At 42.9% G+C, this 24398-nt stretch overlaps 1 protein-coding gene across 5 annotated transcripts; it reads left to right on the forward strand.

The window, feature by feature from the left end:
• The first annotated feature begins 1875 nt into the window (after positions 1-1875).
• Positions 1876-22220, forward strand: LOC139541573 (complement factor H-related protein 1-like). Of its 5 annotated transcripts, XM_071346371.1 has the most exons (11): positions 1891-2061; positions 16950-17138; positions 17318-17512; positions 17643-17819; positions 18354-18545; positions 18864-19049; positions 19539-19712; positions 20250-20423; positions 20549-20752; positions 21011-21050; positions 21595-22220. In XM_071346371.1, exons 1-10 carry the CDS (start codon positions 1947-1949, stop codon positions 21028-21030), a joined length of 1626 nt encoding a protein of 541 aa, XP_071202472.1. In that variant the 5' UTR covers positions 1891-1946; the 3' UTR covers positions 21031-21050; positions 21595-22220. The 5 variants fall into 5 exon arrangements, with proteins under 5 accessions (XP_071202476.1, XP_071202473.1, XP_071202472.1 ...); XM_071346372.1 differs by lacking the exon at positions 19539-19712 and having other exon boundaries at positions 1882-2061; XM_071346373.1 differs by lacking the exon at positions 16950-17138 and having other exon boundaries at positions 1894-2061.
• Positions 22221-24398: the final 2178 nt, after the last annotated feature.

The following is a 24398-nucleotide window of genomic DNA, read 5'->3' on the forward strand; positions in this document are numbered from 1 at the left end:
GGTCATATAGAACGAGCTTGGGGTTGCAGGTGGTCATATCAAACGAGCTTGGGGTTGCAGGTGGTCATATAGAACAAGCTTGGGGTTACAGGTGGTCATATAGAACGAGCTTGGGGTTGCAGGTGGTCATATCGAACGAGCTTGGGGTTGCAGGTGGTCATATCAAACGAGCTTGGGGTTGCAGGTGGTCATATAGAACGAGCGTGGGGTTGCAGGTGGTCATATAGAACGAGCTTGGGGTTGCAGGTGGTCATATCGAACGAGCTTGGGGTTACAGGTGGTCATATAGAACGAGCTTGGGGTTGCAGGTGGTCATATCGAACGAGCTTGGAGTTGCAGGTGGTCATATAGAACGAGCTTGGGGTTGCAGGTGGTCATATCGAACGAGCTTGGGGTTGCAGGTGGTCATATCGAACGAGCTTGGGGTTACAGGTGGTCATATAGAACGAGCTTGGGGTTGCAGGTGGTCATATCGAACGAGCTTGGGGTTGCAGGTGGTCATATCGAACGAGCTTGGGGTTGCAGGTGGTCATATAGAACGAGCTTGGGGTTGCAGGTGGTCATATCAAACGAGCTTGGGGTTGCAGGTGGTCATATCGAACGAGCTTGGGGTTGCAGGTGGTCATATAGAACGAGCTTGGGGTTGCAGGTGGTCATATAGAACGAGCTTGGGGTTACAGGTGGTCATATAGAACGAGCTTGGGGTTGCAGGTGGTCATATCGAACGAGCTTGGGGTTACAGGTGGTCATATAGAATGAGCTTGGGGTTACAGGTGGTCATATAGAACGAGCTTGGGGTTGCAGGTGGTCATATCGAATGAGCTTGGGGTTGCAGGTGGTCATATCGAACGAGCTTGGGGTTGCAGGTGGTCATATAGAATGAGCTTGGGGTTACAGGTGGTCATATAGAACGAGCTTGGGGTTGCAGGTGGTCATATCGAATGAGCTTGGGGTTGCAGGTGGTCATATCGAACGAGCTTGGGGTTGCAGGTGGTCATATAGAACGAGCTTGGGGTTGCAGGTGGTCATATAGAACGAGCTTGGGGTTGCAGGTGGTCATATCGAACGAGCTTGGGGTTGCAGGTGGTCATATCGAACGAGCTTGGGGTTACAGGTGGTCATATAGAACGAGCTTGGGGTTGCAGGTGGTCATATAGAATGAGCTTGGGGTTGCAGGTGGTCATATAGAACGAGCTTGGGGTTACAGGTGGTCATATAGAACGAGCTTGGGGTTGCAGGTGGTCATATAGAATGAGCTTGGGGTTGCAGGTGGTCATATAGAACGAGCTTGGGGTTACAGGTGGTCATATCGAACGAGCTTGGGGTTGCAGGTTGTTGGATGTAGCCTGAAGACCACAGAGTATCTTTCAGACCATATAGTACCTACAATATGCTGTAGCAGAGCCAGAGTGAAATTTCCCTTTAAGGCGTGACCAGGCCCTCTAGTGGCCTGGGCCTGTAACTGTATGTTGTTTTCTCTTCAGCTGTGCTGAAATACTGTAGTAGTTAGTTATCCTGGCAGACACTGAGGTCCTTCTGCTGCTTAGCAATATCTTTATCTTTCTAAGGCAAAAGAAATTAGGTTCTATTCAACCAAAAATTAGGTTCTATTCAACCAAAAATTAAACCTTTTATAATACAAAGCAAAGAATATAGCAACACAAAATGTCTTGGAAAGAATAATTAGCCCATTGCTAGAGGTGATGACACAGCAGTCCAATCACTGTATGTCCATGTTTTGGAGGGCACTTCCACCAGCCAGAGCCGTTTTACATTGAGCATTTTCACAAAAACTGTGTGATATTTCCTGTGATTCTACTGCAATAGATTGAAATCAATATGTTTGAGTATTCCAGTATTTTGGATCAGTCCCCCACTCTTCAGTGCTCCCTGGGGGCTGGAACTCTGTAGACAAACATTAACTTTGGGATAGACACTGTTTATTTATGTTCTACTCCTTCCATTTTTACTGCATCTACCATTTGCTCAACATGAAATCATCTCTGACTCTGCTGTGTCTGGTGGTATGGGTGAATGTGGATGCTTCATCAGCTCAGACTGGTAAGGATGTGTTTTCCTTCACTTTCTCACATGCTTCTAGTGCCCACATTGTGTTAGTATCCACCAATTGCTCTGTACGACTCTGACTAGACTATACAAAGTGAGCAAACGTAACTGATGTGTTTATTTTGCTACTTTTATTAGATGCTGCACAACAAAATCAAATCCAATTTTGTTTGTCACATGCGGCAAATACAACAGGCTTCGACCTTACCGTGAAATGCTTACTTACGAGCCCTTTTAACCAACAATGCAGAGTTATGTGCTAAATAAACTAAAGGAAAAATAGGTACATAAAATAACAATAAAGAGGCTATAAACAAGGGGTACCAGTACCGAGTCAATGTGTAGGGGTACGGGGTAGTGTAGGTAATGAAGGTAATATTTACATGTACAGTAGGTAAGGGTAAAGTGACTATGATAATAAACAGAGTAGCAGCAGCGTACGTGAACAGTGTGAAGGAATGTGTGTGTGTGTGTGTGTGTGTGTGTGTGTGTGTGTGTGTGTGTGTGTGTGTGTGTGTGTGTGTGTGTGTGTGTGTGTGTGTGTGTGTGTGTGTGTGTGTGTGTGTGTGTGTGATGAAAATATGCATATGTGTGTGTCCGTGTGTGTGTGTGTTGGAGTGTCATTGTAGTATGTGTGAGTGTGTGGTTAAATTCCAGTGAGTTTACATCGAGCCTGTGCAAGAGAGTCAGTACAAAAAAATAAGTTTAAAAAAATAATAAAATAAGTGGGTCAATGCAAATAGTCTTTGGTAGCCATTTCATTAACTGTTCAGCAGTCTTATGTCTTGGGGGTAGAAGCTGTTCAAGGAGCCTTTTGGTCCTAGACTTGGTGCTCCAGTACTGCTTGCCGTGCGGTAGCAGAGACAACAGTCTATGACTTGGGTGGCAGGAATCATTGACAATTTTTAGGGGCTTCCTCTGACACCGCCTGGTATAGAGGTCCTGGATGTCAGGGAGCTAAGCCCCAGTGATGTACTTGGCCATACGTACAACTCTCTGTAGCACCTTGCGGTCGGATGCCTAGTAGTTGGCATACTACGGTGATGAAACCGGTCAGGATGCTCTCGATGGAGCAGCTGTTTAACGTTTTTGAGGATCCAGAGCCCTACTCACAACTTTTCTTGTGTGTTTGGACCATGATAGGTCCTTTGTGGTGTGGACGCCAAGGAACTTGAAGCTCTCGACCTCCACTCCAGTCCCATGGATGTGAATGGGACGTGCTCGGCACTCCTTTTCCTGTAGTTCACAATACGCTTGTTTGTCTTGCTCACATTGAGGTAGAGCTTGTTGTCCTGGCAAAACACTGCCAGGTCTCTGACCGCCTCCCTATAGGCTGTCTCATCATGATCGGTGATCAGGCCTAACACCATGTGTCATCGGCATACTTAACGATGGTGTTGGAGTTATGCGTGGCCACACAGTCTTGGGTGAATAGGGAGTACATGAGGGGACAAAGCACACACCCCTGAGGGGCCCCTGTGTTGAGGGTCAGTGTGGCGGATGTGTTATTGCCTACCCTTACAACCTGGGGGCGGCTCCTCTCCGGAAGTCCAGGATCCAGTTGCAGAAGGAGGTGTTCAGTCCCAGGGTCCTTAGCTTAGTGAAGAGCTTGGAGGGCACTATGGTGTTGAACGCTGAGCTGTAGTCAATGAACAGCATTCTCACATAGGTGTTCCTTTTGTCCAGGTGGGAAAGGGCAGTCATCTGTTGATCTGTTGGGGTGGTATTTGAATTGGAGTGGGTCCAGGGTTTCTGAGATGATGGTGTTCATGTGAGCCATGATCAGCCTTTCAAAGTATTTTATGGCTACAGATGTGAGTGCGGTAGTCATTTAGGCAGGTTACCTTGGCGTTCTTGGGCACAGAGACTATGGTGGTCTGCTTGAAACCAGAAGTATATGGACAACTGGTCGTCAAACATCTCATTCCAAAATCATTAATTGTCACGCCCTGATCTGTTTCACCTGTCCTTGTACTTGTCTCCAATCAATCAAGTTTATTTTATATAGCCCTTCGTACATCAGCTAATATCTCGAAGTGCTGTACAGAAACCCAGCCTAAAACCCCAAACAGCAAGCAATGCAGGTGTAGAAGCACGGTGGCTAGGAAAAACTCCCTAGAAAGGCCAAAACCTAGGAAGAAACCTAGAGAGGAACCAGGCTATGAGGGGTGGCCAGTCCTCTTCTGGCTGTGCCGGGTGGAGATTATAACAGAACTATGCCAAGATGTTCAAAATGTTCATAAGTGACAAGCATGGTCAAATAATAATCAGGAATAATTTTCAGTTGGCTTTTCATAGCCGATCATTAAGAGTTGAAAACAGCAGGTCTGGGACAGGTGGCGGTTCCATAACCGCAGGCAGAACAGTTGAAACTGGAATAGCAGCAAGGCCAGGTGGACTGGGGACAGCAAGGAGTCATCATGCCCGGTAGTCCTGACGTATGTTCCTAGGGCTCAGGTCCTCCGAGAGAGAGAAAGAAAGAGAGAAGGAGAGAATTAGAGAGAGCCAAGATTTTCAAAATGTTCATAAATGACAAGCATGGTCAAATAATAATCAGGAATAAATGTCAGTTGGCTTTTCATAGCCGATCATTAAGTTGAAAACAGCAGGTCTGGAACAGGTAGGGGTTCCATAACCGCAGGCAGAACAGTTGAAACTGGAATAGCAGCAAGGCCAGGCGGACTGGGGACAGCAAGGAGTCATCATGCCCGGTAGTCCTGACGTATGGTCCTAGGGCTCAGGTCCTCCGAGAGAGAGAAAGAAAGAGAGAAGGAGAGAATTAGAGAGAGCCAAGATTTTCAAAATGTTCATAAATGACAAGCATGGTCAAATAATAATCAGGAATAAAAGTCAGTTGGCTTTTCATAGCCGATCATTAAGAGTTGATGTAACGGCTGACGCTCTCCTCATCCTCGGAAGAGGTGAGGAGAGAAGGATCTTCAGACCAAAACGCAGGCTCAGGGAAATAAGCCATCTTTATTATAAATTACGATGGCACACGAAACGAAACAAAACACTTTCCAAACTACAAAATAACAAAACGACGTTGACGAGACCTGAACATAAACTTACATAACTAAACATAAACTTACGTACAGGTAACAGACGACATCGAAAACGAAACGAACAACCGAAACAATCCCGTATGGTGTAAGACATAACACAGACACAGGAGACAATCACCCACAACGAACACTGTGACAACGCCTACCTAAATATGACTCTTAATTAGAGGAACGCCAAACACCTGCCTCTAATTAAGAGCCATACCAGGTAACCCAAAACCAACACAGAAACAGAAAACATAGAATGCCCACCCAACCTCACGTCCTGACCAACTAACACACAAAAACTAACAGAAAATAGGTCAGGAACGTGACAGTTGAAAGCAGCAGGTCTGGGACAGGTAGGGGTTCCATAACCGCAGGCAGAACAGTTGAAACTGGAACAGCAGCAAGGCCAGGTGGACTGGGGACAGCAAGGAGTCATCATGCCCGGTTTGCCGTGACGTATGGTCCTAGGGCTCAGGTTCTCCGAGAGAGAGAAAGAAAGAGAGAACGAGAGACTTAGAGAGAGCATACTTAAATTCACACAGGACACTGGATAAGACAGGAGAAGTACTCCAGGTATAACCAACTGACCCTAGCCCCACGACACATAAACTACTGCAGCATAAATACTGGAGGCTGAGACAGGAGGGGTCAGGAGACACTGTGGCCCCATCCGATGATACCCCCGGACAGGGCCAAACAGGAAGGATATAACCCCACCCACTTTGCCAAAGCACAGCCCCCGCACCACTAGAGGGATATCTTCAACCACCAACTTACAATCCTGAGACAAGGCCGAGTATAGCCCACAAAGATCTCCACCACAGCACAAACCAAGGGGGGGCGCCAACCCAGACAGGAAGATCACGTCAGTAACTCAACCCACTCAAGTGACGCACCCCTCCTAGGGACGGCATGAAAGATCACCAGTAAGCCAGTAACTCAGCCCCTGTAATAGGGTTAGAGGCAGAGAATCCCAGTGGAGAGAGGGGAACCGGCCAGGCAGAGACAGCAAGGGCGGTTCGTTGCTCCAGAGCCTTTCCGTTCACCTTCACACTCCTGGGCCAGACTACACTCAATCATATGACCTACTGAAGAGATAAGTCTTCTTATATAAGATTTAAAGGTTGAGACCGAGTCTGCGTCTCTCACATGGGTAGGCAGACCGTTCCATAAAAATGGAGATCTATAGGAGAAAGCCCTGCCTCCCGCTGTTTGCTTAGAAATTCTAGGGACAATTAGGAGGCCTGCGTCTTGTGATCGTAGCGTACGTATAGGTATGTACGGCAGGACCAACTCGGAAAGATAGGTAGGAGCAAGCCCATGTAACGCTTTATAGGTTAACAGTAAAACCTTGAAATCAGCCCTTGCCTTAACAGGAAGCCAGTGTAGGGAAGCTAGCACTGGAGTAATATGATCAAATTTCTTGGTTCTAGTCAGGATTCTAGCAGCCGTATTTAGCATTAACTGAAGTTTATTTAGTGCTTTATCCGGGTAGCCGGGAAGTAGAGCATTGCAGTAGTCTAACATAGAAGTAACAAATGCATGGATTCATTTTTCTGCATCATTTTTGGACAGAAAATTTCTGATTTTTGCAATGTTACGTAGATGGAAAAAAGCTGTCCTTGAAACAGTCTTGATATGTTCGTCAAAAGAGAGATCAGGGTCAAGAGTAACGCCGAGGTCCTTCACAGTTTTATTTGAGACGACTTTACAACCATCAAGATTAATTGTCAGATTTAACAGAAGATCTCTTTGTTTCTTGGGACCTAGAACAAGCATCTCTGTTTTGTCCGAGTTTAAAAGTAGAAAGTTTTCAGCCATCCACTTCCTTATGTCTGAAACACAGGCTTCCAGCGAGGGCAATTTTGGGGCTTCACCATGTTTCATTGAAATGTACAGCTGTGTGTCATCCGCATAGCAGTGAAAGTTAACATTATGTTTTCGAATAACATCCCCAAGAGGTAAAATATATAGTGAAAACAATAGTGGTCCTAAAAAGGAACCTTGAGGAACACCGAAATGTACAGTTGATTTGTCAGAGGGTAAACCATTCACAGAGACAAACTGATATCTTTCCGACAGGTAAGATCTAAACCAGGCCAGAACTTGTCCGTGTAGACCAATTTGGGTTTCCAGTCTCTCCAAAAGAATGTGGTGATCGATGGTGTCAAAGGCAGCACTAAGGTCTAGTAGCACGAGGACAGATGCAGAGCCTCGGTCTGACGCCATTAAAAGGTCATTTACCACCTTCACAAGTGCAGTCTCAGTGCTATGATGGGGTCTAAAACCAGACTGAAGCATTTCGTATACATTGTTTGTCTTCAGGAAGGCAGTGAGTTGCTGCGCAACAGCTTTTTCTAAAATTTTTGAGAGGAATGGAAGATTCGATATAGGCCGATAGTTTTTTTATATTTTCCGGGTCAAGGTTTGGCTTTTTCAAGAGAGGCTTTATTACTGCCACTTTTAGTGAGTTTGGTACACATCCGGTGGATAGAGAGCCGTTTATTATGTTCAACATAGGAGGGCCAAGCACAGGAAGCAGCTCTTTCAGTAGTTTAGTAGGAATAGGATCCAGTATGCAGCTTGAAGGTTTAGAGGCCATGATTATTTTCATCATTGTGTCAAGAGATATAGTACTAAAACACTTAAGTGTCTCTCCCGATCCCAGGCCCTGGCAGAGCTGTGCAGATCCAGGACAGCTAAGCCCTGGAGGAATACGCAGATTTAAAGAGGAGTCCGTAATTTGCTTTCTAATGATCATGATCTTTTCCTCAAAGAAGTTCATGAATTTATTACTACTGAAGTGAAAGCCATCCTCTCTTGGGGAATGCTGCTTTTTAGTTAGCTTTGCAACAGTATCAAAAATAAATTTAGGATTGTTCTTATTTTCCTCAATTAAGTTGGAAAAGTAGGATGATCGAGATGCAGTGAGGGCTCTTCGGTACTGCACGGTACTGTCTTTCCAAGCTAGTCGGAAGACTTCCAGTTTGGTGTGGCGCCATTTCCGTTCCAATTTTCTGGAAGCTTGCTTCAGAGCTCGGGTATTTTCTGTATACCAGGGAGCTAGTTTCTTATGACAAATGTTTTTCGTTTTTAGGGGTGCAACTGCATCTAGGGTATTGCGCAAGGTTAAATTGAGTTCCTCAGTTAGGTGGTTAACTGATTTTTGTCCTCTGACGTCCTTGGGTAGGCAGAAGGAGTCTGGAAGGGCATCAAGGAATTTTTGTGTTGTCTGAGAATTTATAGCACGACTTTTGATGCTCCTTGGTTGGGGTCTGAGCAGATTATTTGTTGCGATTGCAAACGTAATAAAATGGTGGTCCGATAGTCCAGGATTATGAGGAAAAACATTAAGATCTACAACATTTATTCCATGGGACAAAACTAGGTCCAGAGTATGACTGTGGCAGTGAGTAGGTCCAGAGACATGTTGGACAAAACCCACTGAGTCGATGATGGCTCCGAAAGACTTTTGGAGTGGGTCTGTGGACTTCTCCATATGAATATTAAAATCACCAAAAATTAGAATATGATCTGCTATGACTACAAGGTCTGATAGGAATTCAGGGAACTCAGAGAGGAACGCTGTATATGGCCCAGGAGGCCTGTAAACAGTAGCTATAAGAAGTGATTGAGTAGGCTGCATAGATTTCATGACTAGAAGCTCAAAAGACGAAAACGTTTTTTTTTTTTTTTTTTTTGTAAATTGAAATTTGCTATCGTAAATGTTAGCAACACCTCCGCCTTTGCGGGATGCACGGGGGATATGGTCACTAGTGTAACCAGGAGGTGAGGCCTCATTTAACACAGTAAATTCATCAGGCTTAAGCCATGTTTCAGTCAGGCCAATCACATCAAGATTATGATCAGTGATTAGTTCATTGACTATAACTGCCTTTGAAGTGAGGGATCTAACATTAAGTAACCCTATTTTGAGATGTGAGGTATCACGATCTCTTTCAATAATGGCAGGAATGGAGGAGGTCTTTATCCTAATGAGATTGCTAAGGCGAACATCGCCATGTTTAGTTTTGCCCAACCTAGGTCGAGGCACAGACACAGTCTCAATGGGGATGGCTGAGCTGACTACACTGACTGTGCTAGTGGCAGACTCCACTAAGCTGGCAGGTTGGCTAACAGCCTGCTGCCTGGCCTGCACCCTATTTCATTGTGGAGCTAGAGGAGTTAGAGCCCTATCTATGTTAGTAGATAAGATGAGAGCACCCCTCCAGCTAGGATGGAGTCCGTCACTCCTCAGCAGGTCAGGCTTGGTCCTGTTTGTGGGTGAGTCCCAGAAAGAGGGCCAATTATCTAAAAATTCTATCTTTTGGGAGGGGCAGAAAACAGTTTTCAACCAGCGATTGAGTTGTGAGACTCTGCTGTAGAGCTCGTCACTCCCCCTAACTGGGAGGGGGCCAGAGACAATTACTCGATGCCGACACATCTTTCTAGCTGATTTACACGCTGAAGCTATGTTGCGCTTGGTGACCTCTGACTGTTTCATCCTAACATCGTTGGTGCCGACGTGGATAACAATATCTCTATACTCTCTACACTCGCCAGATTTAGCTTTAGCCAGCACCATCTTCAGATTAGCCTTAACGTCGGTAGCCCTGCCCCCTGGTAAACAGTGTATGATCGCTGGGTGATTCGTTTTAAGTCTAATACTGCGGGTAATGGAGTCGCCAATGACTAGGGTTTTCAATTTGTCAGAGCTAATGGTGGGAGCCTTCAGCGTCTCAGACCCCGTAACGGGAGGAGTAGAGACAAGAGAAGACTCGGCCTCAGACTCCGACTCGCTACTTAATGGGGAAAACCGGTTGAAAGTTTCTGTCGGCTGAATGAGCGACACCAGTTGAGCATTCCAACAGCATTTCCCTCCAGAAGCCATGAGAAAGTTGTCCGGCTGCGGGGACTGTGCGGGGGGATTTATACTAACGTTACTATCTGTACTTACTGATGGCACAGACGCTGTTTCATCCTTTCCTACACTGAAATTACCCTTGCCTAACGATTGCGTCTGAAGCTGGGCTTGCAGCACAGCTATCCTCGCCATAAGGCGATCGTTCTCCTGTATATTATGAGTACAGCGACTGCAATTAAAAGACATCATGTTAATGTTACTACTTAGCTTCGGCTGTTGAAGGTGCTGACGAACCATGTCCAGATAAAGCGTCCGGAGTGAAAAAGTTGAATGAGGGAAAAAAGTTTTGATGGAAAAACTAAAAATATAAACGTAATTAAAAAGGAAAAAAAAAACGTAAAGTTGTCAGCTAGCAAAGTAAAGTTTTCAACAAAACGCACAGCAACAAAACGCACAGCAACACGTCTGCAAATTCAAGAGGAAGTGACGTCAACTATTCAGATCCTGATTCCAATGGCCACCCCCTCCACCCCCTCCAGATGTCACTCATTATCCCCGGTGTATTTATACCCGTGTTTTCTGTTTCTCTGTGCCAGTTTGTCTTGTTTGCCAAGTCAACCAGCGTTTATCTCCTAGCCCCTAGTTTTTCCCCAGTCTCTGTTTTTTCCAAGTCCTCCTGGTTTTGACCCTTGCCTGTCCTGACACAGAACCCGCCTGCCTGACCATTCTTCCTGCCCTGACCTCAAACCTGCCTAACGCCTTGTACTGTTTGGAGTCGGACCTGGTTACTGAACCCCTGCCTGTCCTGATCTCGAGACTGTCTAACGCCCTGTACTGTTTGCACTCTGACCTGGTTTATGAACTCTCACCTGTACCCAACCTGCCTTTTACCTACCCCTTGGGTTATAATAAATATCAGAGCTCAACCATCTGCCTGTGTCTGCATATGGGTCTCGCCTTGTTCCCTTATATTAAAACCTGTTGAGGACCAGGGGGCGCAATTTACACTTTGGGGGAAAATCGTTCCCAATTTATACGGCCTCGTACTCAATTCTTGCTCGTACAATATGCATATTATTATTACTATTGGATAGAAAACACTCTCTAGTTTCTAAAACCGTTTGAATTTTGTCTGTGGGTAAAACAGAACTCATTTGGCAGCAGACTTTCTGACCAGGAAGTGGAAAGTCTGAATTCCATGCTCTGTTTAAGCAGCTGCCTATAAATGGGCATGATACGTATGACTATACGTGCATGTCATACACCTTCCTCTAGATGTCAAGAGGAAGTGAGAGGAGAAAGGAGTTGATTATCTTGGCCTGAGATGGAATGAACCCTCTTGGAATGAGGTGACCACCATTTTTTTTCCCCTGCAAGGCGCATGGAGGGACCTGTAATTGCCTTCTGAAAAGCTGTCGTTACGGGGTGAATATTGACTCCGGCTTTGATTTTATTTGATACATGTCACAATATCATCGTAAAGTATGTTTTTTCAATATAGTTTTATTAGAATATTGAAAATTTTTTGGGACGTTAGACGTGTTGCGTTAGGTCCCTTTGTTCAGGATGGAGAGCTTCACGCTACTTGGCCAGTGCTTGGCCAGTGCGCATGCTATTTCAAGAGGGAAAGAAGTCCTTCTAAACCCAAACAAAGACTGTTCTGGACAACGGACACCTTGTACAACATTCTGATGGAAGACCAACAAAAGTAGGACCCATGTTGGGATGCTATTTCATATATCTGTCGAACTGTGCAATCGGTACCGTTTGCCTTGATAAAATGCTGTTGTGTTTTAGCTATTGTGCTAAGCTAATATAACGCTATATTGTGTTTTCGCTGTAAAACACTTAAAAAATCGGAAATATTGGCTGTATTCACAAGATCTTGGTCTTTCAATTGCTATACACCATATATTTTTCAGAAAAGTTTTATGATGAGTATTTTGATATTTGACGTTCGTGTCTGTAATTACTCTGGCTGCTTCGGTGCTATTTTTGACGGTAGCTGTGATGGTAGCATCAATGTAAAACTGATTTATAGCTCAAATATGCACATTTTTCGAACAAAACATAGATTTATTGTGTAACATGTTATAGGACTGTCATCTGATTAAGTTGTTTCTTGGTTAGTTTGGTTGGATCTTGGTTAGTTAGGTTGGCTTTGTGCATGCTACCTGTGCTGTGAAAGAAATGTCTGTGCTTTTTTCTATTTGGTGGTGAGCTAACATAAATATACGTGGTGTTTTCGCTGTAAAACATTTTAAAAATCGGACATGTTGGCTGGATTCACAAGATGTTTATCTTTCAAATGCTGTATTGGACTTGTTAATGTGTGAAAGTGAAATATTTCTCAAAAATATGTTTTGAATTTCGCGCTCTGCCTTTTCAGTGGAATGTGGGAGGAGTTAGCGGAACCCCTGTCCTAAACAGGTTTTTTAATATGGTGTTGGTTCCTCCTTTGCTGCTAAAACAGCCTCCACTCTTCTGGGAAGGTTGTCCACTATATGTTGTAAAATTGCTGCAGGGTCTTGCTTCCATTCAGCCACAAGAGCATTAGTGAGGTCTGATGTTGGGGGATTAGGCCTGGTTCGCATTCGGCATTCCAATTCATCCCAAAGGTGTTCGATGGGGTTGAGGTCAGTGCTATTTGCATTCCAGTCAAGTTCTTCCATACCGATCTCGGTAAACCCATTCTTTATGGACCTCGCTTTGTGCACTGTGTTTGTCAAATCAAATCACATTTTTTTGGTCACATACACATGGTTAGCAGATGTTATTGAAAGTGTAGCGAAATGCTTGTGTTTCTAGTTCTGACAGCGCAACAATGTCTAAGAAGTAATCGAACAATTACACAACAACTACCTAATACACACACATCTACGTAAAGGGATGGAATAAGAATATGTACATATAACTATATGGATGAGCAATGACCGAGCGGCATAGGCAAGATGCAATAGATGGTATAAAAACAGAATATACATATGGGATGAGTAGTGCAAGATATGTAACATCATTATTAAAGCGGCATTAATAAAGTGACTAGTGATCCATTTGTTAGAGTGGCAAATGATTTCAAGTCTGTATCTAGACAGCAGCATATCTGTGTTAGTGATGGCTGTATAACAGTCTGATGGCCTTGAGATAGAAGCTGTTTTTCAGTCTCTCAGCCCCAGCTTTGATGCACACCTTCTGGATGGTAGCGGGGTGAACAGGCAGTGACTCGGGTGGTTGTTATCCTTGATGATCTTTTTGGCCTTCCTGTGACATTGGGTGCTGTAGGTGTCTTGGAGGGCAGGTAGTTTACCCCAGGTGATGTGTTGTGTTGTGCAGACCGCACCACCCTCTGGAGAGCCCTGCTGTTGAGGGCGGTGCAGTTGCAGTACCAGGTTGTGATACAGCCCAACAGAATGCTCTCAATTGTGCATCTGTAACAGTTTGTGAGGGTTTTAGGTGACAAGCCAAATTTCTTCAGCCTCCTGAGGAGGCTGGCGCTGTTGGGCCTTCTTCACCACACTCTCTTTGTGGGTGGACCATTTCAGTTTGTCTGTGATGTGTACGCCGAGGAACTTAAAACTTTCCATCTTGTCCACTACTGTCCTGTCGATGTGGATAGGGGGGGAGCTCCATCTGCTGTTTCCTGAAGTCCACGATCATCTCCTTTGTTTTGTTGACGTTGAGTGAAAGGTTGTTTTCATGACACCACACTCCCAGTGCCCTCACCTCCTCCCTATAGGCTGTCTCGTCGTTGTTGGTGATCAAGCCTACTACTGTTATGTTGTCTGCAAACATGATGATCAAGTTGGAGGCGTGCATGGTCACACAGTCATGGGTGAACAGGGAGTATAGGAGGGGGCTAAGCACGCACCCTTATGGGGCTCCAGTGGATCAGCGAAGTGTAGATGTTGTTTCCTACCTTCACCACCTGGGGACAAACCATCAGGAAGTCCAGGACCCAATCGCACAGGGCGGGTTGAGACCCAGGGCCTCAAGCCTAATGATGAGCTTGGAGGGTACTATGGTGTTGAATGCTGAGCTGTAGTCAATGAACAGCATTCTTACATAGGTATTCCTCTTGTCCAGATGGGATAGGGCAGTGTGCAGTGTGATGGCGATTGCATCTTCTGTGGACCTATTGGGGCGGTAAGGTGACAGGTAAGGTGGAGGTGATATGATCCTTGACTAGTCTCTCAAAGCACTTCATGATGACAGAAGTAGGTGCTACGGGGGGATAGTCATTTAGTTCAGTTACCTTTGCCTTCTTGGGTACAGGATCAATAGTGGCCATCTTGAAGCATGTTGGGACAGAAAACTGGGATAGGGAGAGATTGAATATGTCCGTAAACACATCAGCCAGATGGTCTGTGCATGCTCTGAGGACACGGCTAGGGATACCGTCTGGGCCGGCAGCCTTGCGAGGGATAACTCATTTAAATGTCTTACCCACGTCGGCCATGGAGAAGGAGAACACATAGTCCTTGGGAGTAGGCCGCGTCGGTGGCACTGTATTATCCTCAAAGCGGACAAAGAAGGTGTTTAGTTTGTCTGGAAGCAAGACGTCGGTGTCCGTGAAGTGGCTGGTTTTCTTGTTGTCGTCCGTGATTGTCTGTAGACCCAGCCACATACGTCTCGTGTCTGAGCCATTGAATTGCTGTCATGCTGAAACAGGAAAGGGCCTTCCCCAAACTGTTGCCACAAAGTTGGAAGCACAGAATCGTCTATAATGCAATTGTATGCTGTAGCATTTAGATTTCCCTTCACTGGAACAAAAGGGGCCTAGCCCTAACCATGAAAAACAGCCCCAGACCATTATTCTTCCTCCACCAAACTTTAAAGTTGCCACTATGCATTGGGGAAGGTAGTGTTATCATGGCATCCGCCAAACCTAGATTAGTCCGTCAGACTACCAGATGGTGAAACGTGATTCATGACTCCAGAGAACGCATTTCCACTGCTCCAGAGTCCAATGGCGGTGAGCTTTACACCACTCCAGCCGACGCTTGGCATTGTACATGGTGATCTTAGGCTTGTGTGCGACTGCTCGGCCAAGGAAACCCATTTTACGAAACCCTGGACGAACAGTTCTTGTGCTGACGTTGCTTCCAGAGGCAGTTTGGAACTCAGTACTGAGTGTTGCAACGTAGCGCTTCAGCACTCAGCGGTCCCGCTCTGTGAGCTTGTGTGGCCTACAGCTTTGTGGCTGCCCTGTTGTTGCTGCTAGACATTTCCACTTCTCAATAAGAGCACTTACAATTGACCGGGGCAGCTCTAGCAGGGCAGAAATTTGACAAACTAACTAGTTGGAAAGGTGGTATCCTATGATGGTGCCACGTTAAAAGTCACTGAGCTTTTCAGTAAGGCCATTCTACTGCCAATTTTTGTCTATGGAGATTGCATGGCTATGTGGTCGATTTTATACACCTATCAACAACAGGTGTTGCTGAAATAGCCGTATCCACTCATTTGAAGCGGTATCCACATACTTTTGTATATATAGTGTATTACAAACTGGGTCAGGGAAAGCATGAAAATGTCAGTGAAGACACTTGCCAGCTGGTCAGCTCTTACTATGAGTATGCGTCCTGGTAATCTGTCTGAATGTTAACGTGTTTAAAGGTCTTAGTCACATCGGCTACGGAGGCAGCGCAATCACACACTCGTCCAGAACAGCTGGTGCTCTCATGCATTGTTCAGTGTTGCTTGCCTCAAAATGAACACAGAAGACATTTAACTCGTCTGATAGACTTAAGTCACTGGGCAGCTCACGGCTGGGTTTCTCTTTGTAATCCGTGATATTTTGCAAGCCCTGCTTTATATATAACGAGGGTCAGAGCTGGTGTAGTGGGATTCAATCTTAATCCTATATTGACGCTTTGCCTGTTTGATTGTTGGGCCAAGGTGGAGACCTTTGGCTAAGGCTCACATAGCCTGGTAAACAGAACACCTTGTCAATTAGGATAGGATCCTAGGATAGGATAAAGTAATCCTTCTAACCCCCCCCCTCCCCTTAAAAGAGTTAGATGCACTATTGTAAAGTGGTTGTTCCACTGGATATCATAAGGTGAATGCACCAATTTGTAAGTCGCTCTGGATAAGAGCGTCTGCTAAATGACTTAAATGTAAATGTAATTGCTTGTTAGTTCAGGGACATCAAAAGGGTCACACTATCTGATGGGATGATGGGTACTGAGAGGTGTAGGGCAACCCAGCCCCCGAAGTCTCTTGTCAACACTCTATGCAATAGGCTTTATTGTCTTCTCAGGAATTCAGCATTCTCTGTGTTGATATCTCAAGCCCCTATCTGTCTCACCTCTGAGAAGCAGTAATACTATTGGTCAACAACTCAAATAATTCAGATGTTATGAAGGGTCTTAGATTCATTGTCCCTTTTTTTTGCTCCTGACCTGTTCTTGTGAGATACACCCTCGCTCTTTCTTTCTCTCTCTCTCCCTCTCCCATGATCTATTGGTCATGGCACAAGCCATGGTCTCTCTGATCATGCCTAGAATAATGCCTTGTAATGTCAATATTGCCTTCTAACTTAAGATGTATGCCTTGTATGTTAATCCATTCATTTCACAACGTAATTAAATACTTGCCTTTTGATGTAGATAATTCTCCGACCTTTCTTTTTTATTAAAAACAAAACAATATGTTTTAAGTGAGAATAGGTATTGGTGTGAAGTCGAAAAAGAAAGGAAATTCACATGAGCACAACAATGCTTATTCCACCCATGCTCTACCAAGTTTTTCCAGCACACAACTTTGACCTATTACAGTAGCTTTGTTAGTAATGTACTTCAAACTATGTAGGTAGGTTGCTTAGGATTCAAACCTTCTCAAACAGCCTAATTCATACTCAACTATATATTGACATTTGAAGTCAGCAGGGTAACTCATCTCTGTATCTTGAAGCACACTACTAACATAATGTGTTTCTGTCATTTTTTGTCTCTAAAATGCAGAACTGATAAGATGTTATGCTCCAGACATAGCTAATGGTGCAGTGATTGGGCCCTCTAAGGAATATTACAATGAAGATGACGTACTGAGATACAGCTGTAACACAAAGTTTGTTATGTCTCAGAGAAGACTCCCTCAATGCACTAAAATGGGCAACAGAGCCAACTGGAGTCCAACACCAGAGTGTGAAGGTAGGAATCTGATCATCTCAGGAATTAAGTGAATGCAACTTGACATTTTAAGTCTGCTGGGTAACTCATGTTTTAAATGTTTTAAAAGAACTTTAAGTTCATTTTTAAATAATTTGTCAACATATTATAGCAAGCTACTAACAGAATGTTTTTTTTATGTTTCTCTCTCCAAAATGCAGAATTGAAATGTACATTATCATTGCCACCAACAAGAGGAACCAGTTACACACCTGCTGACAGAAATCTGTTCTTGCCTGATGAAAGGGTAACGGTGACCTGTACCTCAGGATTCTGGAACTCTTTCTCACGTCAGACTGAAAATACAATAACATGCAAAGAGGACGGACAATGGTCATCTTCTACAGATTGTGAACGTATGTTCATACTGGAGAGTATATTGTAGTATGATATATTGAGAGTGTATTGGGATATACACAGGTGAATCACTGTGTATTACTGTACAGGTATGATTCATGCTAACACTAAACATCTCTATCATTGTAGGGATAACATGTGGTGATCCACGTGACCCTCTTGTGAGTTCTCCCTACCGCTGGCAGAGGGGTCAATTGAGTGAAACTCAGCGTTACAACTGTAAAACCGGATTTAAAACCACAAATGCCCGGGGTGTTGCCACATGCATAAGTGATGGCTCCTGGACTCCAGAACCACTCTGTGAAGGTGCAGTTTTCTGAAGGAAGCCATCTTTGAATATCACTGTGGTTTGATTACCTTGTGCTCCGATGTTAGTTTGGACTGCATCAGAATTCAGAAGGTTTAAGGCTACTGGAAAGATCAAGCATCAGATTTTAGCCTATTGTTTTATTCCCTATTTGATGATTTGGTGTAGAATTGGTAATGGCATGAACATTCACTCACTTTGCTTCCACTTGGTTTTCCAGATATTGCTCTGTTCAGTGCTTTTATCAAACTAACAGCTTGGCCAAAATGTAATGATATGGTAAATACTTTGTAGAACAGGTCCTCTAAGTGCGCTGTTAACTGAACGATGTGTCACAATGCGTTCTGTAATGTTTCCTGCCATTGTTTCTCCCAGAAATAAAGGGAGCATGCATTATATTGAGGGTATAAGGAGGTACCGCTGGCAGCGGGGTCAATTGGGAGAAACTCAGCGTTACAACTGTAGAACCGGATTAAAATCCATGAATGTGTCACAATGTGTTCTTTAATGTTTCATGTCCTTGTTTCCCCCAGAAATAGAGGGAGCATGTATCAACCCCACTGTGATGAATGGATTCATAGTTCAGTCAAATGAGAGGAATGTTCATCCCAGGAATAGCAAGATACATTATTCCTGCAATGTAGGGTTCAAACCCTCTACCGGGGGCTGGTGGGGTGAAGCCACATGTACTGAGGGAACATGGTCTGGAATATCAGAGTGTATTGGTAAGAAAACAGATGTTCTAGATTTTACCTCTTTACAAAGTAGATCAAGAACAGTAGAATGCATTTCCTTCTGACTCTGCTAGATTGGTCTAAAACTCAATCTCAATGCTCTGTCTCTCTAGATTTTATCACTTGAATTTAATTGTCTGCAGTGGCCAGTCATCCTTCAATGTATGTTTACTATATGTTGGAATAGTTTGGGGAAAAGGACCCAGAAGCCCATATGATATTATGTAATTAGAGGTAGTTGTTCTGTTTATGTACTGTGTGTATGTTTTCTACCCACTAATCTTACATCAGTATTTTCTTCTCTTGAAGCGCAAGGCGTTCAATGTGATCCTCCACCTAAAGTTGAAAATGCAATTGTTGAAATCCCGTATCAAAATACATATATAGATGGATTTGAAGTGAATTATGAATGTCGCAAGTCCTTTGAAATAGAGGGACTTAAAAAACTTACTTGTGAAAATGGGAGTTGGACAACTCCACCACCAACATGCAAACGTAAGTACTGATAAAAGTTTAAAACTGATGCAGTAATTCAGTTTAGAGTTACTCTACTATGAACAGCACCTATTCAAACAGGAAAAAATGATATTTAAATGTTCATTGAGATGAAAAGTTCCTTAACATATAACACCCTTTTTCTCCCCTCACACAATCAGGAATCCTTGTTAAGGCTTTGCTTGGTATTACAGAAGTATCAATCTCTGATTTATAGTTTCTCAATATGTCCCCAATGTGTCCACTTTGAGATAGTTGCTGTTGTTTTTTGCTATAATTCATTATAGTGTAGTATTCCTAGATATGATCATGGATGAGATTCATCGCATATTTACAGTATATATCACAAATTGCCCCAGTTACATTCTCTGAATATACTGTACATTGGCTCTTGACTATGGTTCTAACCACACAGTCATTCTCTGCCACTTTTGTGTCTGGTATTTGATTGTAATTTGATAGTTCAAACATGCTGTGCTTCACCTACAGAGTACTGTGGGAAGCCTGAGGGCGCAGGGGAAACATTTCTGATTCTTGACCAAGTGCTAGAGAGATATGAAAATGGGAACCAAATAGATTATAAATGCATTAGCCCATACACAGGACCTAGAGGAAATACAACTTGCAAGAATGGAGAATGGCACATGCCAATTGAGTGTAAAGGTAAGTCTTACGTCTATGGTACTGTATTATCATGGTACTGTATTGAATCATTGTCATTTATTTTCATTGTATTGTATTATCCTGCTACTGTATCATGGTACTGTATTAAAATAGCACTATCATGATTATGCTACTGTTATCATGGTACTGTATCATTGTAATTTATTTTCATGGTATTGTACTATCCTGGTACTGTATCATTGTAATGTATTTTCATGGTATTGTATTACCATGGTACTGTATCATTGTAATGTATTTTTATGGTACTGTATTATCATGGTACTGAATCATTGTAATATATTTGTATCATCATATATCTGTATCATGGTACTGTATTAACATGGCATTATCATGATTATGCTACCCTATTTTCAGGGATTTGTATTATCATGGTACTGTATTACCATGGTCTTGTATTATCATGGTACTGTATTACCATGGTACTGAATCATTGTAATATATTTTCATGGTATTGTACTATCCTGGTACTGTATCTGTATTTTCATGGTACGGTATTATGATCCCTGTTTAATCTAGCAAGCTGTCCTGATCCTCCTCGTATTACTAATGGAGATTTCACCATGGAAAATAGAGATGTTGAAGATGTTATTACAGAGGTGTCCTATCAATGCAGCAGACAGTATACACTGAGTTTCACAGGCAGCATCAGATGTCAGAATGGAAAATGGCCGAGACCTCCAAAGTGTTTACGTAAGTATATTCTTTTCAACTGGTATGAACATGGTGTTATATCTACATGTCAAGTGTATATGAGTATATAAATATGTACTGTACACTAAGGGAATTAAATAATTACTGGGTTTCATTTCCATCAGGGCCTTGTGAGATTTCCACTTTTGATGCAGAGTACAATCTACAGAATTTAGCCAAGAAAGAGAATATTGCGCACGGTGAAAAAAAGACTCTCCATTGCAAAGAGGGATATTACCATGAATACAAACAAATTGGATGGAATATAAAAAAAATTGAGGTGAAGTGTGATGATGGAGCGATACAGTATGGAGAACACATACCTATATGTAAGTTCATATCATGTAAAGGAACACCCATCAGTGTAAGATAGTCATTCTCTCAATATTAACAGGTTAACATCATCTAATATATGGAATGCAGAAGTCCAGGATGCCCTGTGAGCCATCTACTGTGGATTAATACAATACAAATGGATAGTATTTACTCATTTTAAAATCAGTCAACCTGTTTGATAATATTCAATGAGGCCACTATGTGTAACCTTCTGACTGTATAACCAAAAGCATTTGTTCTTTGCTTTTTAGGTAGCCATCGTTATTCATAGGTAGATGATGAACATAATGGGTAAGTTAAATTAACAAGGAGAATGGCATGTCCTAAAAATCACAAACCTGTAGTAGGAGTAAAGGCAGAGCAAATGTCTGAAGTCAAATATTATACACTGTATTATGAACAGTATTTTAACAGTATTATACACAGTTATCAACAGTATTATAAACAATTATGAAAAGTATAGAGACAGTATTATGAACCATATTACAAACAGAATTATAAAAAGCATTGTAAACAGTACTATGAGCAGTATTATAAACAGTAATATGAACAGTGAGTGATGGCTTATCAGTGAAGCATAACAGAAACATGTTGGAGTATAACATCACATCAAGCAGGAATCATTTCTCCAATCTTTGACACACAGATTAAAGGTCACATGGTTAAACACTGTCTAATATCCTCTATAGTAGGAGTGATCAGCAGTATTACTCCACAGACTGATCTATTGTAGTAGTGATCAGCAGTATTACTCCACAGACTGATCTATTGTAGTAGTGACCCACATTATTACTCAACCGACTGATTATCTTGTCATGTGATTTCATTCCTACAGAGTCATGATGTTCCCTCCATCAAATTCAAGAATCCTTACAAAGCCGCCTTTATATGCAAGGAGACGACTCATTTGCTTTTGTGGTGTCTTTGTCGCTTGTTTAATTTAGGTTTAGAAAAAATGTGAGCCAGCCAGTAATGGAATACATGTAGTGTCTTTTTCAACATTTGACATTTTATCATCATTGTAAAAAAATAACATTATCTTTCAAATAATATCAGTCTCAGCTTCACTATAATAACAGTACAGCTATCTAAAGCTAGACTAAAATGGCACATTTGTTGTATTAGTACAAAGTGATGTGATTGTGTGAATATCCTTCTATCACGTTTATAAATTGCCTGGCTGGGCTGATGAGACAGTGGATTGCACAGTCAGTTGGAACAGAGTAAATAGGCATTTTAACATCATAGATTTAGCCGGTGGTAGCTTGTGGAATAGGCACCGGCTGGAATGCGGTCTTAACCAATCAGCATTCAGGATTAGACCAACACGCTCTATAATGTGTGAATATTCTCCTGCATCTCCCAGCTGTGTGATTCATTATTTGAAGGTGTAACATAAGTGAACAACTGGTTATGATTGTCCTTATCAAGGAAGACAATAAAGTTGTGGAAAAGAGATGACACGTTGTCTCCATGAGTCTTTACAAGGCAGAATAAGATGATTTACAGATGTTAACCTAACAAATACACATTAAAGCTGACAAACTATTTCTCAGGTCAGTATCACCTGTCATTGTTCTTGTAAATCAGTTGTCTCTTATCATCCACCTATAGCTACTAAATTAGATCTTCTCCAGGGTCTCAGGACAGTATAAGTAATGTCTCAGTTGGTCATGTTTTCTTCTTGCCTCTGGCAATCTCAGCTTACTGGAAGTGATTACTGGAAACTGTCTTGGACAAACACATCCATATATAATTGATTGCACAACATGAATATGTTTCATTTACTCTTTAGTTCATCTGGGAATTTCATCAAGTATTTTACACGATACTGAAGCCGCCAGACCATATCTATTAAAATGTCCCTGTGGTGTTCCTTGCCATGTATTCCTGAACATTAAGGCAGAAATATTGACCTTCAATTATATGCAAGCAAACATTTAATATAATGTTATGAATGTTTTGTTTAGTTGATAGGCTAATATTGGACAAACCCTTGCATGAGGGGCTCCTGAGTGGAGCAGCGGTCTAAGGCACTGCATCTCAGCGCATGAGGCGGCACCCAGGTTCAATTCAAGGCTGTATCACAACAGGCAGTGATAGGGAGTCACATTGGGCGGTGCACAATTGGCCCAGTGTCTCCGGGTTTGCCCGGTGTAGGCCATCATTGTAAATAAGAATTTGTTCTTAACTGACATGTGTTACTTACACCTCTTGGAGGGAACGCAACACCCTGCTACAACTCAAGTCCCCGTGGAGTGAAAGAGGTATGTGATTGTAGGTGCGGGTAAGGATGACAGAGACTATATCCGTTTACAGGGAATTTATTTCCATAACATGGTAATGTGGATAAAAGGGGCTGGACAGAACCAAAGCAAAGAAAGTCAAAGTTAAGTCCTCTCCTACCCACTACTTACCTAACCTTTTAGAACCTCCTGGCGCGCCAACCAAAATACAGGGGGTGGTCCATCCAGGTCTTACCTAGTGTGCATAGACAGTAAATACTACAGGTTATGTATGACCGCAGGGCTCTTGCCTAAACACTCCCAAGGTACCTTCCCCTTCCCCCACTGGGAACAAATGAAACAGAATAATACAAACTTAGTGAACAATTTCAATAATAACAACGAGTCCTATTAGCATACACATACTTTAGATGTAGCAGCTACAAAACACTGTCAACAGAACTGTCACTGGGCAACAACCAACACAGGACTTCAAAGAAGCTTTCTCTTCCTGACAAAGGAACACTGGCTTTTATCCAGCTGGAGAAGGAGTTGGTAATTGAAAACAGCTGTTTCCCCTGATGAGAGGGAGGGTTCAGAGCTCCAATCATCGATGGGGCCGACCAATCAGCTGCTTAGAATCCAGGAAGCCATTTCCTGAAATACACACATAAAAACACATACAAACCCAAAACAACACAGAAACTGGGGAACATAACACTTGCCTAGTAAAAAAAAAAAATCAGATATGGGGATGTGCTACTGAAATCAACAAGTAGCGGGAAACAACGCAATCTCAGGATGCAGAAATAGAATGTTCTATGGTATGTGAATGTTATACTCGTTTCAGGTCTTCGTTCAGTAGAATTAGATGAACACTTTTCCACAATGCATTGGAAGACATTTGGAAGGCCCTAGTTCTCTTCAAGTAGCCAAACAACAAAACTAAGCTGCTTAATTCAAAATCAAATCAAATTGTATTAGTCACATGCGCCGAATACAACAGGTGTAGGTAGACCTTACAGTGAAATGCTTACTTCCGAGCCCCTAACCGACAGTGCAGTTTTAAAAAATACTGATAAGAATAAGAGATAAAAGTAACAAGTAATTAAAGAGGGGCAGTAAAAAATAACAATATTACAGGGGGGTGCCTGTACAGAGTCAATGTGCGGGGACACCGGTTAGTTGAGGTAGTATGTACATGTAGGTAGAGTTAATTAAAGTGACTATGCATAGATGACAACAGAGAGTGGCAGTGGTGTGGAGAGGGGGGGGGCAATGCGAATAGTCTGGGTAGCCATTTAACTAGATATTCAGGAGTCTTATGGCTTGGGGGTAGAAGCTGTTCAGAAGCCTCTTGGACCTAGACTTCGCGCTCCGATATCGCTTGCCGCATGGTAGCAGAGAGAACTGT

Source organism: Salvelinus alpinus, chromosome 16 (genome assembly GCF_045679555.1).
Source record: "Salvelinus alpinus chromosome 16, SLU_Salpinus.1, whole genome shotgun sequence".
Lineage (NCBI taxonomy): Eukaryota > Metazoa > Chordata > Actinopteri > Salmoniformes > Salmonidae > Salvelinus > Salvelinus alpinus.